General features: G+C 36.1%; 1 protein-coding gene across 1 annotated transcript in view; it reads left to right on the top strand.

Moving 5' to 3' along the window:
* LOC116900944 overlaps nt 1-17,994 on the top strand; it is a 176,742-nt gene that overhangs the window by 142,096 nt on the left and 16,652 nt on the right. The window contains 4 exon segments of the mRNA XM_032902585.1: nt 3,638-3,665; nt 4,048-4,120; nt 6,209-6,398; nt 7,880-8,063. Coding sequence (XP_032758476.1) covers nt 3,638-3,665; nt 4,048-4,120; nt 6,209-6,398; nt 7,880-8,063 — 475 coding nt within the window.

Raw genomic sequence — 17,994 nt, 5'->3', positions numbered from 1 at the left:
TGATTGAGTTCCCTCACTCAGGATGATATTTTCTAGTTCCATCCATTTGCCTATGAATTTCATGATGTCATTGTTTTGACAGCTGAGTATACCCATTGTGTAGATGTACTTTTGCTTTTTTTTTTTTTTTTTGTATCCATTCCTCTTTTGTAGGACATCTGGCTCCTTTTCAGCTTCCTGGTTATTATAAATAAGGTTGCTATGATCATAGTGAAGCATGTATCCTTTTTATAGTTTGGAACATCTTTTGCATATATGCCCAGGAATGGCATAGCTGGGCCCTCAGATAGTACTATGTCCAAATAGCTGAGGAACCGCCAGACTGATTTCTAGACTGATTGTACTACCCAACAATCCCACAAAAAATAGAGGAGTCCTTCTTTTTCCACATCCTCAGCAGTGTCTGCTTGTCACTTGAGTTTTTGATCTTAACAATTCTTACAAGAATTTCTCTGATGGCTAAGGATGTTGAATATTTCTTTAGGTGCTTCACAGCCACTTTGATATTCTTCAGTTGAGAATTCTTTATTTAGCTCTGCACCCCATTTTTAATAGAATATTTTGCTTCTCTGGAGTCTATCATCTTAAGTTCTTTGTATATATTAGATGTTAGCACTCTATCAGATGTAGGATTGGTAAAGACCTTTTCCCAATCTGTGGCTTGCCTTTTTGTACACTTGACAGTATCTTTTGCCTTACAGAAGCCTTGCAATTTTATGAAGTTCTATTTGTCGATTCCTGATCTTAGAGCATAAGCCATTGGTGTTCTGTTTAGGAAACTTTCTCCTAGGTCTATGTGTTCAAGGCTCTTCACCACTTTCTCTTCTATTTGTTTCAGTGTGTCTGGATTTTTGTGGAGGCCCTTGATCTATTTGGACTTGATCACTGTACAGGGAGATAAGAATGAATCGATTTACCCTCTTCTACATGCTGACTGCCAATTGAATCAGCAACATTTATTGAAAGTGCTGTTTTTTTCCCACTGGATGATTTTTAGCTGCTTTGTCAAAGATCAAGTGATGAAAGGTGTGTGGGTTCATCTCTGGTCTTCAGTTCTGTTCCATTGATCTCTGTACCAATACTATGAAGTTTTTTTTATCAGGATTGTTCTGTAATACAACTTGATATCAGAAGTGGTGATTCCCCCAGAAGGTCTTTTATTGTTGAGAATAGTTTTCACTGTTTTTTTTTTGTTATTCCAAATGAATTTGCAAATTGATCTTTCTAAGTCCATGTATGAAGAATTGAGTTGGAATTTTGTTGTGGACTGCATTGAATCTGTAGACTGCTTTTGATTAATGGCCATTTTTACTATATTAATCCTGCCTTTCCATGAGCATGGAAGATCTTTCCATCTTCTGAGATCTTCATCAATTTCTTTCTTCAGACTTGAAGTTCTTGTCACACAGATCTTTCACTTGCTTGGAGAGTCACCCCAAGGTATTTTATGTTATTTGTATCTATTGTGAAGGGTGTTGTTTCTCAACTTTCTTTCTCAGCTTGTTTATCCTTTGAGTAGAGGAAGGCTACTGATTTTTTCAGTTAATTTTACAGCCAGCCACTTTGCTGAACTAATTTATCAGGTTTAGGAGTTCTCTGGTTGAAATTCTGGGATCACTTAAGTATACTATCATATCATCTGCAGTAGTGGTATTTTGACTTCCTCCTTTCCAATTTTATCCCTTTGACCTCTTTTTGTTGTCTAATTGCTCTGGCTAGGACCACAATTTCTATATTGAATAGGTTGGGAGAAAGTGGGCAGCCTTGTCTTGTCCCAATTTTAATGGAATTGCTTTGAGTTTCTCTCCATTTAGTTTGGTGTTGTCTATTGGTTTGCTGCATATTGTTTTTATTATATTTAGCTTTTAAAAGTGGAATCTATCAAAGAAATCTTCCATTTTGTTTAGTTTTTTTACTTTATATGGTACAGTTTCTTGAAGTAAGAACTAATGATTCTGTGGATTTCCTCAGTGTTTTTTTTTTGTTATGACACCTGTTCATTTCTGATTTTGTTAATTTGCTATTCTTTCTCTATCTTTTAGTTAGTTTGTGTGTCTTGTTGATTTTCACAAAGCACCAATTGGTTGTTTCTTCAATTATTTGTATTCTTTTTCTTTCTTTCTCTCTCTCTTTCTTTCTTTCTTTCTTTCTCTCTTTCTCTCTTTTTTTCTTTCATTTTCTTTTATTTCATCCCTGAGTTTGATTTTTTTGCCACCTATCCTCCATGTTTGTTTTTGACATGGAATATTTTATTTTCTGTGGAATATCTTCTTCATCTGTGGTGACTGAAGTTTCGCTGGATATAACAATCTAGATTGGCATCACTAGTCTCTTAGAGACTGCCAAATATCTGTCCAGACCCTCCAGGCTTTTAGACTCTCTGTTTAGAAGTAGGGTACAATTCTAATAGGTCTGTCTTTAAATGTTACTTGGCCTTTTTATTCCTTGAAGTTTTAATATTTTTCTTTGTCCTGTACATTTAGTTTTTTATTATTTTTTGTTTCAATCTATTTGATGTTCTGTAAGCTTCTTGTAGGTTTATAGGCATCTTTCTCTAGATTAGGAACTTTTTTTTGTATGATTTTGCTGAAATTAGTTTCTGGGCCTTGAGCTGAGAATCTTTTCCTTCTACTGTTCTTACTGTTCTTGGCTTTGATCTTTGCATAGTTTTCCCAATTTGCTGGGTCCTTTGTGCCAGAAGCTTTGTAGAATTAATAGTCTTTTTGACCAATCTATCAATTTCTTCTACTGTATCTTCCATGCTTGAGATTTTGTCTTCTATCTCTTGTATTTTGTTGGTAATTCTTTGTCTGAAGTTTTTGTTTCCTTCTCTAGGTTTTCCATCTCCAGGATTCTCATAGTTTGTGTTTTGGATTTCTTAATTTTTTCTTAAAGTCTTCTATAATCTACATAAGATTAGATTCAAGGTCATTTTCTTGTATTTCAGATGTGTTAGGGTATCTAGGGTTTACTGGATAGCTGGACTATTATAATGCTATATTACTCTGTTCTTGTTGATCGTGTTCTTATTCTGGCCTTTAGCCATTTGAGGTTTGTGGCTATTATAGGTATAGATGCTGATTTCTGAGTTTATCTTTGTTAGATCTCTCTCTCTCTCTCTCTCTCTCTCTCTCTCTCTCTCTCTCTGTGTGTGTGTGTGTGTGTGTGTGTGTGTGTGTGTGTGTGTGTGTGTTTGGAGGTTTTTCCCTTGATATTTCTTTCCTCTCTGTCTTCTGGCCTGAGTGATCTGATATTTTTAGTGAATAGCAAGTCTCCAGGTATAATGGCCTGTCTTCTCTGGGTGTTTTATGGCCTGAGTGGCTTCTGGGATTTTAGGAGATAACCTTACCTCTAGTATTTGTATTGCTGGGGTTTATTGCCCGAGTGACTTCCAGAAAAGTAGACAGAATTTAGGTCCAGAAAATTGAGTCCAGTGAGTAGGGTGCAATTTAAGCCTTTTGGGTAAATTTTAAGGGAACTTGATGGGCAAGTTCTTAGCTGGTTGTTCCTGGTACCTACAGGATTTCACAATGCAGGCAAAATTGAGGACCTGAAAAGAAAGTATAGTGACAGGGTGCAGTTTACTACTGTTTTGCACATGTTTATTTTTATCTAAAAATGTATTTTCTCTTTGTAGGTTCAAAATGACAATATCTACAAAAAAAGTTAAGGTATTGTATAAAATGTATCCAATATATTAAAAAAAAGGTCTATATTGCAAATTATATGATAAAATTTGCTTAAAAGGATAGCATTAAAATGCTGTGTGTAATGACACATGGAATCTCAGCATTCGAGTGACTGAACTAATTTGTAAGTTCTAGACAAGCTTAAGATACAGATAAAGAACATACCTGGCAAATAAGAGACTAAATGGAAAGAAAAAATACACAATCTTTTATTGCTTAAAGGTGGTTTCTTTGAATGATTAAGAAGGTAACTATCAATAAAATATCTTGGAAAATTCTTATATTAAAGGTATATTTTGTTCTGTTTTTATGAAAGGGGGAATAAATACTTTTGCACTTAGTATCGTTTGTATTTTAGGTCCTAAGGCCAGTAAAAGACAGACATGATCTTAATACAATGATTCCAGTAACTGAATCATGCTCAGCAGAATGTGAGTTACCAAACGGGAACACCTTATTTTAATTAAGTGGCACTCCTTTAACTTTATCTTGTATCTTTGTTCCAGGTCCTATCTTATATGTTTATTCCATAAGGCCCTTATGGTAGGGCCTTAAATATTTCATAGTTTAATATAGTATTATTAATGTATTTCAGTGTCAAGTTTACAGGTTTTGATGTATATGTCTCAAACATTTGTTCTCCACGATCAATACAGTGAATATACACATTTTAGTGGGGATTTCATAGCTGTGAAGAGACACCATGACCTAGGCAACTTTTATAAAGGACAACATTTAATTGGGACTGGCAAACAATTTCAGAATTTCAACCCATTATCGGTATGGCAAGGTCCAGGCACACATGTTGCTGGAGATGGAGCCAAAAGTTCTACATCTTAATCCAAAGGCAGTCAGGCAGGGTTTTCCTTAGGCATTGGTGGAGTTTGAACATAAGACCCCAAAGCCCTCCTGCACAGTAACACATTTTCTTCAATAAGACCACACTTCTCAATAGTGTCACCTCCCATGGGCCCAGCATACTCAAACCATCACCACACATTACTTGTAATAATTCTCTTACACTGTTTGTTGTTCTTTATTAAAATAAACTATCAAGAAAAGGAAGTAAGTTTCTCACATCCCATGGAGGATACCCTACGACATCCAATTTAATAAATCAGTATAATCCCTAACTACATCCAAAATATTTGTCCTTATATGCATGGGTAATAATAGTCCCTATTCCTCAACAAAGAAGCTTCTCCTTTCAATAGACAGAGACCATTACAGAAAACCACTACCAATCAGAATAAATGGTTTCAAAACCCAGTTCCAAAGGATAGATCTGTAAAATAATTCCGACATTTAAGGTGCAGGAACATTGAGGAAGAAAGAACAGAAATTATATAAGAGCCAAAGGATCAGGTTGTGGGGGGGGGGTTACTATGAGATTGTCCCCTAGTTATTTCAGAAGCTACACCCTTAAACTCTCACTACTTGAGAATTTACCAAGTAGATTTTAAAGGAATTCCATTGTGAATTCTAGTGACCACAGATTTCCCTGTTGTTTACAGATAACCTCCCTGTAGAATATTTTTGATTCTTCAGAGAGTACAGCAAAAGTACAACTGTACTCTTGATAGTAATAATGGTATATCGTGTGGCCTGTATCTGGTTGAGGCTACAACTATCGATTCAAATGTCCTTTATTGTTTCACGTTGTCTTGCCAAACAGTACAAAATCTTTCCAATATTTTGTGAATTATGAACTCATCCAGCCCATTCTGAGGGGGAAACACCTGAAAAGTTTATGGGAAGCTATAGCAATGTTCACATACGGGCAGGAAGCATGCCTCTCTGACTCAAGTATTATCTGGCATTTTTGTGGTCATTACTGTGCTAAATGTTTGAGGGATCCCCTTGTAAATTCCTGGGTCTTTCTCTGTTGTGTTCTGTCCTCTGCTATTGGCCAATCAACACTCTACCCTATGGAGTCTGGGAGACTCTGATTGGTGTGTTACCTAATGCTGTAAAAGTATTGGTAATGGCAACCTAAACCTTAGGGTTGTTTTGCTTGTGGCAGGTTCTTGCCATGTAGCAGCATGTGACTATGAACTCAGTATTTCTGCCTTACCTTCTTGTATGCTGAGACTACATACAGGAATCACCTTGCCTGCTCTTCATTTCATTTTCCTTATTTCTTGACCATGAATGGTCCCCATTTCTCTACCATGGATAGAAATAGATTGTTTAAACTTCAGCACATTCTCTGGATTGGCATGGATTCATCTTACTTTGTATATTATACTTCCTGCTTATCTTTTGTTTCTGTGTTCAGCTATCTTTTTCTCTGGGAACACTTCCCCAGTGCCCAGTACAAATTAATTCTATTATTTGATAAGAAAACTATTACATTATTTATTAGAAATTATAATTGGCAAGCCTGTCCTATCTACTATGCTTTAAGCTGGGTAGTATTGGAGATCTAGTCTGTTCTTTTTCAGAAGTTAGTATGAAGCATCATGTTTTACTATAGAACATGCTTCTATATTTATTTCTGTGTTTTCTCTTTGATGCAGATCTTGATAGCCCCTTAAAAAGTATACCTGCCCTTGATTCATATAAAGAGTTATTAGAGCTTAAAGAAATCAATATTCAGATACTCACTGAAAAAACTAAAGTGGAAAATGAATTATCTGAAGTAAAAGAAGAGAACTCACAGTTGGAGAAAAAAATTCTAAGAAAGAATGAAAGAATCTGTACTCTGAGGTATAATGCTCTCGTGCTTCATAAAACCTCTTACGCTGTCTATACTGAAGATTGAAAGAGGGTTTTGGTGATTTCTTAATTTACGACTGACAGTTTGCAAGCAAAATACCCCTATGTTTGAGGGGAAGAAGAAATTGTTATAAATAATAAAATCATTATATAATCATTAATACCTGAAATACATCTGTCTCATACATAAACATATGTATATCTCATTCATAATCCCAATGCAATGTGCAGGTGGAAGCCTACCACATTGAAATTTCTGTATTTAACAAGTGGAATTTTATGAGGCCTTCCATACATTACAAATAATTCTATAATAAATAACAGAGATGAATAACTTTCTCTATTTCTAATAGTCTACAATGAATATGTTTTCCATGTAAAATATATTGAAAATTTTACAAACTTAAATGTTCTCTTTTTAGGTTGATGATTTGTTTCATTTTTTATGTTATTTTATTTGTTTATTTTTCAAATGTTTTCCCCATTCCTTTTGATGAATATTTCGGAATGACTTTCAAGAAAACTCATCATAGTTCATAGAACAGGTTTTATGAAGCAGTGTTTTAGTCAGTGTCCTATTGCTATGAAGAGACACTATGGCAGAGACAAACCCTATAAAATAAAACATTTAATTTGAGGCTTGCTTACAATTTCAGAGGCTTAGTCCATTACCATCATGAGTTTGAACACGATGGCCAGGAGCATGGTGGCACACAGACAGATGCTAAAGCAGTATCTGAGACCTGTACATCCTGATCTGCAGTTAAAGAGTGAGACTGGGCCTGGCACAAACTTTTAAGACCTCCAAGTCTACAATTATGACACACTTCCTCCAACAAAACCACACCTATTCCAACAAGGCCACATCTCCTAAGTCTTTTAATCATCAAATGCCTCCATTTCTTATTCAAGCCATCACAAGTGATTATTTTAATCTACTGACAAATTTAAAAAGTTAATATGCATTTGGGTGATACTTTGTATTAAACCAATACCTTACATGTTGTAGGGCATCAGTGTATCTTTTTAGCCACACTCAAGCAATGGTTGAAATACATATCAAATTATGTCAATTCAGAAAGAAAAATTTATTCACCGGCAATTAGTTTGTTCAAGATTTGCTCAAAACATAGACAATACTAATTTAGGTCCTATTCTTTTAATAGCATACTGATCTTTATTATTGTGATTACTATCCTTGTAATTTAATTTCCCAATAGAATTTTTAAGTTGTTCATAAAATAGATACTAAACAACAAAGTAGAAAGTATGATAAAATAGATACATGAAAGACATAATCATATATATTAGATTGCTTATCTTAATTATAAATCTTAGCACATGGAATGGAAATGAAGACTGAAAGTGCAAACTTTTAGATGTGTTATAAGCAGTGTATAAGAGGCTAATTCACAAAATGAACATTTGCCTTCTGAGAAAATTAATTCTAATATTAGTTTATTTAACTACAGATCAATCATAAAAGAACAAATGGAGAAAAAGAGAAATGTAATTTTTGCTTATAATGAGGTTGTGGAGGAACTGAGAGATAAAGAAGAGATGATACAGAAAAGCGGAGAACAATACAACAGACAAGTTTCAGAGACACAAGAGCTTGAAATATGTCTGAGAACAAGAGATGTAGAGTTGAAGCAGGTAGTTTAATCTTTAATAAAAATATTTTTATTTTAGTACACTTATATTTAAGCATCCTTTTGATCTAAATATGTTTCATTTCATAAGAGGTAAGGGATCTGTGATACGTTTATGTTTTCGGTAACATCACTTTGCGAACTTTGCTAGTATATGCATATATAACCTTGGCAAATCTACCACATTAGAATTAGAAAGCTGCATAATTGATGGTATGATTATTGTATGTGCCGTCCGCTTTTGACCAAATCGTTGGTATTTGACAAAGGATTGTTTTTATTTAGGATTGGGCTCAGATTTTATTAAGTTGTAAATTATGATATTTAATCTAAAATTACTGTTTTAAAGTGTGTCATCTAATAGGTGTTTGGTGTACTATTTCTAAACGAAAGAATAGAAAGTCAGTTGAGATTTAACAACATGAACTCATTTTATTTTATTTTGATTTTTACTGAAAATAGATTCTTATCTAGCATTTGGGAGGCAGAGGCAGGTGGGTCTCTGCATTTGAGCATGGTTTACAGAGTGAACTCCAGGACAGCCAAGGCTACACAGAGGAATCCTGTCTCAGAAACTAAAACAAACAAATAAAAAAGCAACCAAACCAACACACACACACACACACACACACACACACACACACACACACACACAGAGAGAGAGAGAGAGAGAGAGAGAGAGAATTTAGTTTTTTATACAGTATATCCTGATTGTATTTTGTATTTTGTACTCTCTTCTCCCACTTCTTTTCCATTACTTCTCTTATCTGAATCCACTCACATTCTGTTCTCCTTGGGGGATGGGATTCTTAAGATGCTTCTCTTATGATGGCTGAGAAATGCACTCAGCAAATTTGTCCTTCTTGGTCTAGGATATCTCACTCTGGATGATTATCTTCTAGTACAATCAATTTACCTGCTTGTTTAATACAAAATTTTTATGAAAACAAAAAAGACCCAGAGTTAGTCACTTAAAGCATAAATAGCAATGCTAAAAAATAACTGTTCTTGGTTTTGAATTATAATAAAAACATAGTAACAAAAGCAAGATGGTGGTACTACAAGAAAAAGGCATGTAAAGAGTCGCGGCAACCTTATTTTGTAACGTAAAGTATAATAATTTCCTGTCAGTGGCTTTAAATACCTTTGAGGATCATTCCATCTACATATTAGTTATTAATTTTCATAGTAGAAGAGTACCATTTTCATCTTACATATACGATCATGCCTCACCAGAAACATGCAATCTTTCAGGGAAATATTGCTTTTGATTTTTGATACCTAGATCCCTAAATTGTGATACATGTAGAATAAAATAATGGACAATAAGAATGGATGGATTTGCATTCTTCTACATGCTGACTACCAGTTGAACCTGCACCATTTGTTGAAAATGCTATCTTTTTCAACTGGGTGGTTTTAGCTCCTTTGGCAAAGATCAAGTGACCATAGGTGTGTCGGTTCATTTGTGGGTCTTCAATTCTATTCCCTTGATCTACCTACCTGTCTCTGTACCAACACCATACAGTTTTTATGACTATTGCTCTGTAATACTGCTTGAGGTCAGGAATGATGATTCCCCCAGAAGTTCTTTTATTGTTGAGGATAGTTTTCTCCATTCTGGGTTTTTTGTTATTCCAACTGAATTTGCAAATTCCTCTTTCTAACTCTATGAAGAATTGAGTTGGAATTTTGATGGGGATTGCATTGAATCTGTTGATTGTTTTTTGGCAAAATAGCCATTTTTACTATATTAATCCTGCCAATCCATGAGCATGGGAAGTCTTTCGGTCTTCTAAGATCTTCAATTTTTTTCTTCAGAGAATTGAAGTTCTCGTCATACAGATTGCTCACTTGCTTGTTTAGAGTCACATTGAGGTATTTTATTTTCTTTGTGACTATTGTGAAGGTGTCATTTCCCTAATTTCTTTCTCAGTCTGTTTATCTTTGAGTAGAGGGAGGCTACTGATTTGTTTGAGGTAAATTTATACCCAGCCACTTTGCTGAAGTTGTTAATCAGGTTAGGTAGTTCTCTGGTGGAACTTCTGGGGTCACTTAAGTATACTATCATATCATCTGCAAATAGTGATATTTTAACCTATTCTTTTCCCATTTGTATCCCTTTGACCTCCTTTTGTTGTCTGATGGCTCTGGCTAGGACTTCAAGTACTATATTGAATAAATTAGGAGAGAGTGGGCAGCCTTGTCTAGCCCCTGATTTTAGTGGGATTGCTTCAAGTTTCTCTCCATTTAGTTTCATGTTGGCTACTGGATTCAAAGCTGATTATTGCTTTTATTACGTTTGGGTATGGGCTTTGATCTTTCCAAGACTTTTAACATGAAGGGGTGTTGAATTTTGTCAAATGGTTTTCAGCATCTAATAAGATGATCATTTTTTTTCCTTTGAGTTTGTTTATATAGTGGATTGCATTGATGGATTTCTGTATATCAAACCATCCCTGCATTTCTGGGATGAAACCTATTTGATCATGATGGGTAATCGTTTTGATGTGTTCTTGGATTTGGTTTGTGAGAATATTATTGAGTATTTTTGAATCAATATGCATAAGGGAAATTGGTCTGAAGCTCTCTTTCTTTGTTGAGTCTTTGTGTGGTTCAGATATAAGCATAATTGTGGCTTCATGGAAGGAATTGGGTAGTACTCCTTCTGTTTCTATTTTGTGGAATAGTTTGGACAGTATTGGTATGAGGTCTTCTATGAAGATCTGATAGAATTCTGCACTAAACCCATCTGGTCCTGGGAATATTTCGGTTTGGAGACTTTTAATAAGTGTTTCTATTTCTTTAGGAGTTATGGTACTGTTTAGATGGTTTACCTGATTCTGATTTAGCTTTGTTACCTAGGATCTGCCCAGAAAATTATCCATATCATCTAGATTTTCCAGTTTTGTTGAATATAGACTTTTGTAGTAGGATCTCATGATTTTTAATTTCCTCAGATTCTGTTTTGTCTCCCTTTTCTTGTTTTGTTAATTTGGATATTCTCTCTGTGCCCTGTGGTTGGTCTACCTAAGGGGTAATTTATCCCGTTGATTTACTGAAAAAGTCAGCACCTCGTTTTGTTGATTCTTTGTACAGTTCTTTTCGTTTCTACTTGGTTGACTTCAGCCCTGAGTTTGATTGGTTCCTGCCTTATACTCCTCTTGGGTTTATTTATTTCTTTTTGTCTAGAGCTTTTAGGTGTGCTGTTCAGATGCTGACATATGCTCTCTCCTGTTTCTGCAGTCTCTCAGAGCTATGAGTTTTCCTCTTAGCACAGCTTTCATTGTGTCCCATAAGTTTGAGTATGTTGTACCTTCATTTTCATTAAATTCTAAAAAGTCTTTAATTTCTTTCTCTATTTCTTTCTTGACCAAGTTGTCATTGAGTAGAGTGTTGTTCAACTTTCATGTATATGTGGGCTCTTTGTCGTTATTGTTGTTATTGAAGACCAGCATTAGTCCATGGTGATCTGATAGAATACATGGGATTATTTCTATCTTACTGAATCTGTTTTGTGACCAACTGTATGGTAAATTTTGGAGAAGGTACCATGAGATGCTTAGAAGAAGGTACATCCTGTAATTTTAGGATGGAATGTCATATAACTATCTGTAAAGTCCATTTGGTTCATAACTTCTCTTAGTTTCTCTGTGTATCTGTTTAATTTCTGTTTCCATGATCTGTCCCTTCATGAGAGTGGGGTGTTGAAATCTCCTACTATTATTGTGTGAGGTGCAATGTGTGCTTTGAGCTTTAGTAAGGTTCCTTTTATGAATGTAGGTGCCCTTGCATTTGGAACATAGATATTTAGGATTGAGAGTTCATCTTGGTTGATTTTTCCTTTGATGAATATGAAGTGTCCTTGCTTATTTTTTTAATGACTCTTGGTTGAAAGTCAATTTTATTCAAGATTAGATTGGCAATTCCTGCTTTCTTCTTTGGACCCTTTTACTTGGAAAGTAGTTTTCCAGCCATTTACTCTGAGGTAGTGTCTGTGTTTGTCTCTGAGGTATGTTTCCTCATGCAGCAAAATCCTGGGTCCTCTTTACTTATCCAGTCTTTAGTCTATGTCTTTTTATTAGGGAATTGAGTCTGTTGATGTTGAGAGATATTAAGGAATAGTGTCGCTTCCTGTTATTTTCATTGTTAGAGTTGGAATTATGTTTGTGTGTCATTTATGGTTTCATTGCAAAGAGATTATATTTTTGCTTTCTGTAAGGTGTAGTTTTTCTCCTTGTGTTGGAATTTTCCATCTATTATCCATTGTAGGGCTGGGTTTGGAGAAACATATTGTGTAAATTTGGTTTTGTCATGGAATATTTTATTTTGTCCATCTATGTTAATAGAGAGTTTTGCTGGATATAGTCTCTTAGGCTGGCATTTGTGTTCTCTTAGGGTCTGTATGACAACTGTCCAGGATCTTCTGGCTTTCATAGTCTCTGGTGAGAAGTATGGTATAATTCTTATAGGTCTGCCTTTATATGTCACTTGACATTTTTTCCCTATTGCTTTTAATATTCTTTCTTTATTTTGTGCATTTGGTGTTTTAACTATTATGTGATGGGGGTAATTTCTTTTCTGGTCCAATCTGTATGGAGTTCTCTAGGTTTCTTATACATTTATGCACATCTCTTTCTTTAGGTTAGAGAAGTTTTCTTCTATAATTTTGTTGAATATATTTACTGGCCCTTTAAGTTGGCCATCTTCACTTTCTTCTATACCTATTATGCTTAGGTTTGATCTTCTCATTGTGTCCTGGACTTCCAGGATGTTTTGGGCTAGGAACTTTTTGCGTTTTACATTATCTTGTCCATTCTGTTGATGTTTTCTGTGGTATCTTCTGCCCCTTAGATTCTCTCTTCTATCTCTTGTACTTTGTTGGTGATGCTTGTATTTATGACTCCTTGTCTCTTCCTTAGGTTTTCTATCACCAGGCTTGTCTCCCGTTGTGCTTTCTTTATTGTTTCTATTTCCATTTTTAAATCCTGGATGGTTTTGTTCAATTCATTCACTTGTTTGTTTGTGTTTTCCTGCAATTCTTTTAGAGATTTTTGTGTTTCCTCTCTAAGGGCTTCTACTTTTTTTCCCCATGTTTATTAACTTGAGTATTTCTTACTTACATTTCAATTGTTATTCCCCTTCCGGGTTTCCAGGCCAACATACCCCTTACCCCTTCCCCTTCCCTTCTCTATGAGTGTTGCCCTCCCCATCCTCCGCCCATTACTGCCCTCCCCGCAACAATCATGTTCACTGGGGATTCAGTCTTGGCAGGACCAAGGGCTTCCCCTTCCACTGGTGCTCTTACTAGGCTATTCATTGCTACGTATGCAGTTGGAGCCCAGGGTCAGTCCATGTATAGTCTTTGGGTAGTGGCTTAATCCCTGGAAGCTCTGGTTGTTTGGCATTGTTGTTCATATGGGGTCTCAAGCCCCTTCAAGCTCTTTCAGTCTTTTCTAATATTCCTTCAACGAGGGTCCCGTTCTCAGTTCAGTGGTTAATGATGGCATTCACCTATGTATATGCTGTATTCTGGCTGTGTCTCTAAGGAGAGATCTACATCCGGTTCCTGTCGGCCTGCACTTCTTTTTCCATCTTATCTAGGGCTTCTACTTTTTTACTTGTGTTTTCCTGCATTTCTTTAAGGGAGTTATTTATGTCCCTCTTAAAGTCCTCCATCATTATCATAAAATGTGATTTTAAATATAAATCTTGCTTTTCTGGTGTACTTGGATATCCAGTATTTTCTTTGGTGGGAGAACTGGGCTCCGATGATGCCAAGTAGTCTTGGTCTATTGCTTAGGTTCCTGCACTTGCCTCTAGCCATTGGGTTGTCTCTCGTGTTTGCTTGTCTTGCTGTTTCTGAGAATGGCTTAACCCTGCTGTAGGCCTCTGTGTCAGCAGTCCTATAGAACTGTTTTCTTATTCTCTTTCAGCCTTATCCGAGAACAGGTGCTCTGATATCTGGTTTGTAGTTTCTCCTGGTGACTATCTTTGAGTTCTAGGTGTGGGCAGGTATTAGAAGTGTCCTGCCTGTGATTGCTCCTAGGTCCTTATACGCAGGGGGCACAGTTGGCACTAGGTGATTCCCACTTGGGTCTGGAATGTGGGCAGAGGGTAGTCTCCTCTGATTTCTTACGAGTGTCTGCTCTTCTGAGCATCCAGCTCTCTCCCCCACATGATTTGTGTGCAAGAAGCTGTTTGGCCAGTTCAGTTCAGTCCTGGGTGCAGACCAGAACCGCAGGTATTGGCTGCTGACTTTTCCTATATTCCTGTGTCCAGAGGCATTGTGAAGTTTCCTTTTGGACCACGGATGTGGGCAGACGTGTGAGGAAGTAGCAGTCCATCCTACAGTCTCAGGATGTTTGCACTTCTGGTGTTTACCTCTCTTCCCCACGGGATTTGGGATCAATTCTTGATCTTACAGCATGAGCCATTGGGATTCTGTTAAGAAAAGTTCCCCCTGTGCCAGTGAGTTCAAAGCTCCTTCCCACTTTTTCTTCTATTAGATTCAGTGTATCTGATTTTATGTTGAAGTACTTGATCCACTTGGACTTGAGTTTTGTGCAAGGTAACAAATGTGGGTCTATGTTCATTATTCTACATATAGACAGCCAGTTAGACCAGCACCATTTATTGAAGATGTTTTCTTTTCCCAGTTTTTGTTGTTTTTTTTTTTTTTGTTTTTGGTTTTTTTTTTTTTTTGCTTCTTTGTCAAAGATCAAGTGTGTGTAAGTGTGTAGTTTTATATGGAACTTCAATTCCATTGATCAACGCTTCTGTCTCTACCAATAGCATGCACTTTTTATTACTATTGCTCTGTAGTATAACTTGAGATCAGGAATGGTGATTGCCCCAGCTATTCTTTTAATGTTAGGAATTGTTCTTCACTATTCTGGGATTTTTCTGTTTCCAGATGAATTTGAGAATTGCTTTTTCCATGTCTTTGAAGAATTGTTTTGGGATTTTGATAGGGATTGCACTGAATCTGTAGATTGCCTTTGGTAGAATGGCCATTTTTACTATGTTAATTCTGCCAATCCATGAGCACGTGAGATCTCTCCATTTTATGAGATCTTTGATTTCCTTCTTGAGAGACTTGAGTTAATTGCATACATATCTTTCACTTGTTTGGTTAGAGTTACCACAAGATAATTTATATTATTTCTGGCTTTTGTGAAGCAAGTTGTTTCTCTAATTTCTTTCTCAGCCTGTTTATCATTTGTATAAAGGAAAGGTACTGATTTATTTCAGTTAATTTTATCTGGCCGCTTTGCTAAAGATGTTTATCAGCTGGAAAAGTTCTCTGGTAGCATTTTTGGGGCACTTATGTAAATTATCATATCACCTGCAAATAGTGATACATTTACTTCTTCATTGCCAGTTTGTATCCCTTTGATCTTTGTGTTGTTGTTGTTGTCATTGTCGTCATCTTATTGTTCTAGTTAGCACTTCCAGCACTATATTGAATAGATATGGGGAGTGTGGGCATCCTTGTCTTGCCCCCAATTTTAGTGGGATTGCTTCAGGGATCTCTCCATTTAATTTGACTTTGGCTGTTGGTTTGTCGTAAATTGCTTTTATTATAGGTCTTGAATTTACAATCGCTTCAATACTTTTAACATGAAGGGGTATTATATTTTGTCAAATGCATTTTCTGCATCAATGTAGATGACCATGAGATTTTTCTTTGAGTTTGTTTATATAGTTGATTATGTTAATGGATTTTTATATATTGAACCAACCTTGCATGGCTGGGATGAAGCCAACTTGATCATGTTGAATGCTGGTTTGGTTGTGTTCTTGGAATTGGTTTTCAATAATTGTATTGGGTAATTTTTCTCGATATTCATAATGGAAATTGGTCTGACATTCTCTTTTTGGTAGTGTCCTTGTGTGGTTTAGATATCAAATTAATTTTGGCTTTATAGAAATAATTAAGTAGCACACTTGAGAGTGCTAGAAAAATAAGAAAAATGGAAACAGTCCTCCACTGTTGGTGGGAATGAAAGCAGCTGATACAACCAGTCTCTGGAAATCAGTCTGGCAGTTTCTCAGAAAATTGGACATAGTATGACCTGTGGACCCAGCTATAACATTCTTGGGCATACACCCAAATTATGCTTCAACATATAACAAAAACACATGCTCCACTACATTTATAGCAGCCTTATTTATAATAGGCAGAAACTGGAAAGAACCAAGATGTTCTTAAACAGAGGAATGGATACAGGAAATGTGGTATATTTACAAAATGAGGTATTACTCAACTATTAAAGACAATGACTAAATGAAATTCTTAGACAAATGGATGGAACTAGAAAATTTCATGTGAGTGAGGTAACCCAATCAAAAAAGAACACACATGGCATGCACTCACAGAGAAGTAGATATTAGCCACAAAGCTTGGAATACCCAAGAAACAATTCACAGACCATATGAAGCTCAAGAAGAAGGAAGACCTGAATGTGTATGCGTCAATCCTTCTTAGAAAGAAGAACAAAATACTCATGGGAGGAAAAGCAGGAACAAAGATTAGAGTAGGGACTGAAGGCAAGATCATCCAGAGTGTACCCCACATGGGGATCCATCACATATATAGCCTCCAAACCCAGTCACTCTTGGTGATGCCAAGAAGTTCTTGCTGACAGGGACCTGATAATGATGTCTTCTGAGAGGCTTTGCCAGAGCCTTACTGATACAGATGAGTATGCTTGCAGCTAACCACCAGATGGATCATGGGGACCCCAATGTAGTAACTAGAAAAAGGACTGAAGCAGCTGAGGTCATTTGCAACACCATAGGAAGAACAACAATATCAAACAACCAGACCCCCCAGTCTTCCTGAGGAATAAATCACCAATTCAAGAGTACACATGGAGGGACCCATGGTTCCAACCACTTATGTAGCAGAGGATGGAATTGTCTGGCATCAATAGGAGGAGAGACCCTTGGTCCTGTGAAGGTTCATTTCCTCAGTGTTCGGTAGTGGCAGGACAATGAGGTGGTAGTGGGTGGGTAGGACTGCGAGCATCTTCATAGAAGCAGAGGGATGGGTAATGGAGTACTGGGGGAAAGCAAATAACATTTGAAATGTAAATACATAAAATATTCAATAAATATTTTTGCAAAAATTTGTTGAATATTTTTGCATTGTTATTTGTAAGCAAAAGGTCCTTGTCTCTTTTAGGTATCAGTTACAGTGACTTCATAGAATGAATTAGGTAGTGTTTCTTCTGTTTCTATTTTATGGAATAGTTTGAGGAATATTAGTATCAGGCCTTCTTTGAAGGTCTAGTAGAATTCTGCACTAAATCCATCTGGCCCTGGACTTTTTTTTGGTTGGGAGATCTTTAATGACTTCTATTTCCTTATGGGATATGGACATGTTTAGAAAGTTTACCTGCTTTTGATTTAACTTTGGTATGTGGTATCTGTCTAAAAAAACCATCCATTTCATCTAGATGTTCCAGTTTTGTTGAATATTATCTTTTCTAGTAGGATCTGAATTTCCTCCATTGCTATTGTTATGTCTCCTTTTTCATTTCTGATTTTGTTAATTTGGATACTGCCTCTGTGCACTTTTGTTAGTTTGACTAGGGGTTTGTCTATCTTGTTGATTTTCTCAAAGAACCAGCTTCTGGTTTTGTTGATTCTTTATATTGTTCTCTTTGTTTCTACGTGGTTGATTTTGTTCCTGAATTTGACTCTTTCCTGCCTTTTACTCCTTTTGGGTCAGTTTACTGCCAACCTATATTAGTTTCACTGTGTCTCTGCTTAGTTTCTGTTTTAATAACCTATCCATTGGTGAGAGGGGTTATTTGAAGTCTCCCATTATTTCGGGGTGGGATTCAATGTGTGTTTTGAACTTTAGTAATGTTCCATTTATGAATGTGTGTTCCCTTGCATGTGAGGCGTAGATGTTTAGAATTGAG

This window comes from Rattus rattus, chromosome 5 (assembly GCF_011064425.1).
Source record: "Rattus rattus isolate New Zealand chromosome 5, Rrattus_CSIRO_v1, whole genome shotgun sequence".
Classification (NCBI taxonomy): Eukaryota; Metazoa; Chordata; class Mammalia; order Rodentia; family Muridae; genus Rattus; species Rattus rattus.
This window is presented reverse-complemented; position numbering and strand designations above follow the sequence as displayed.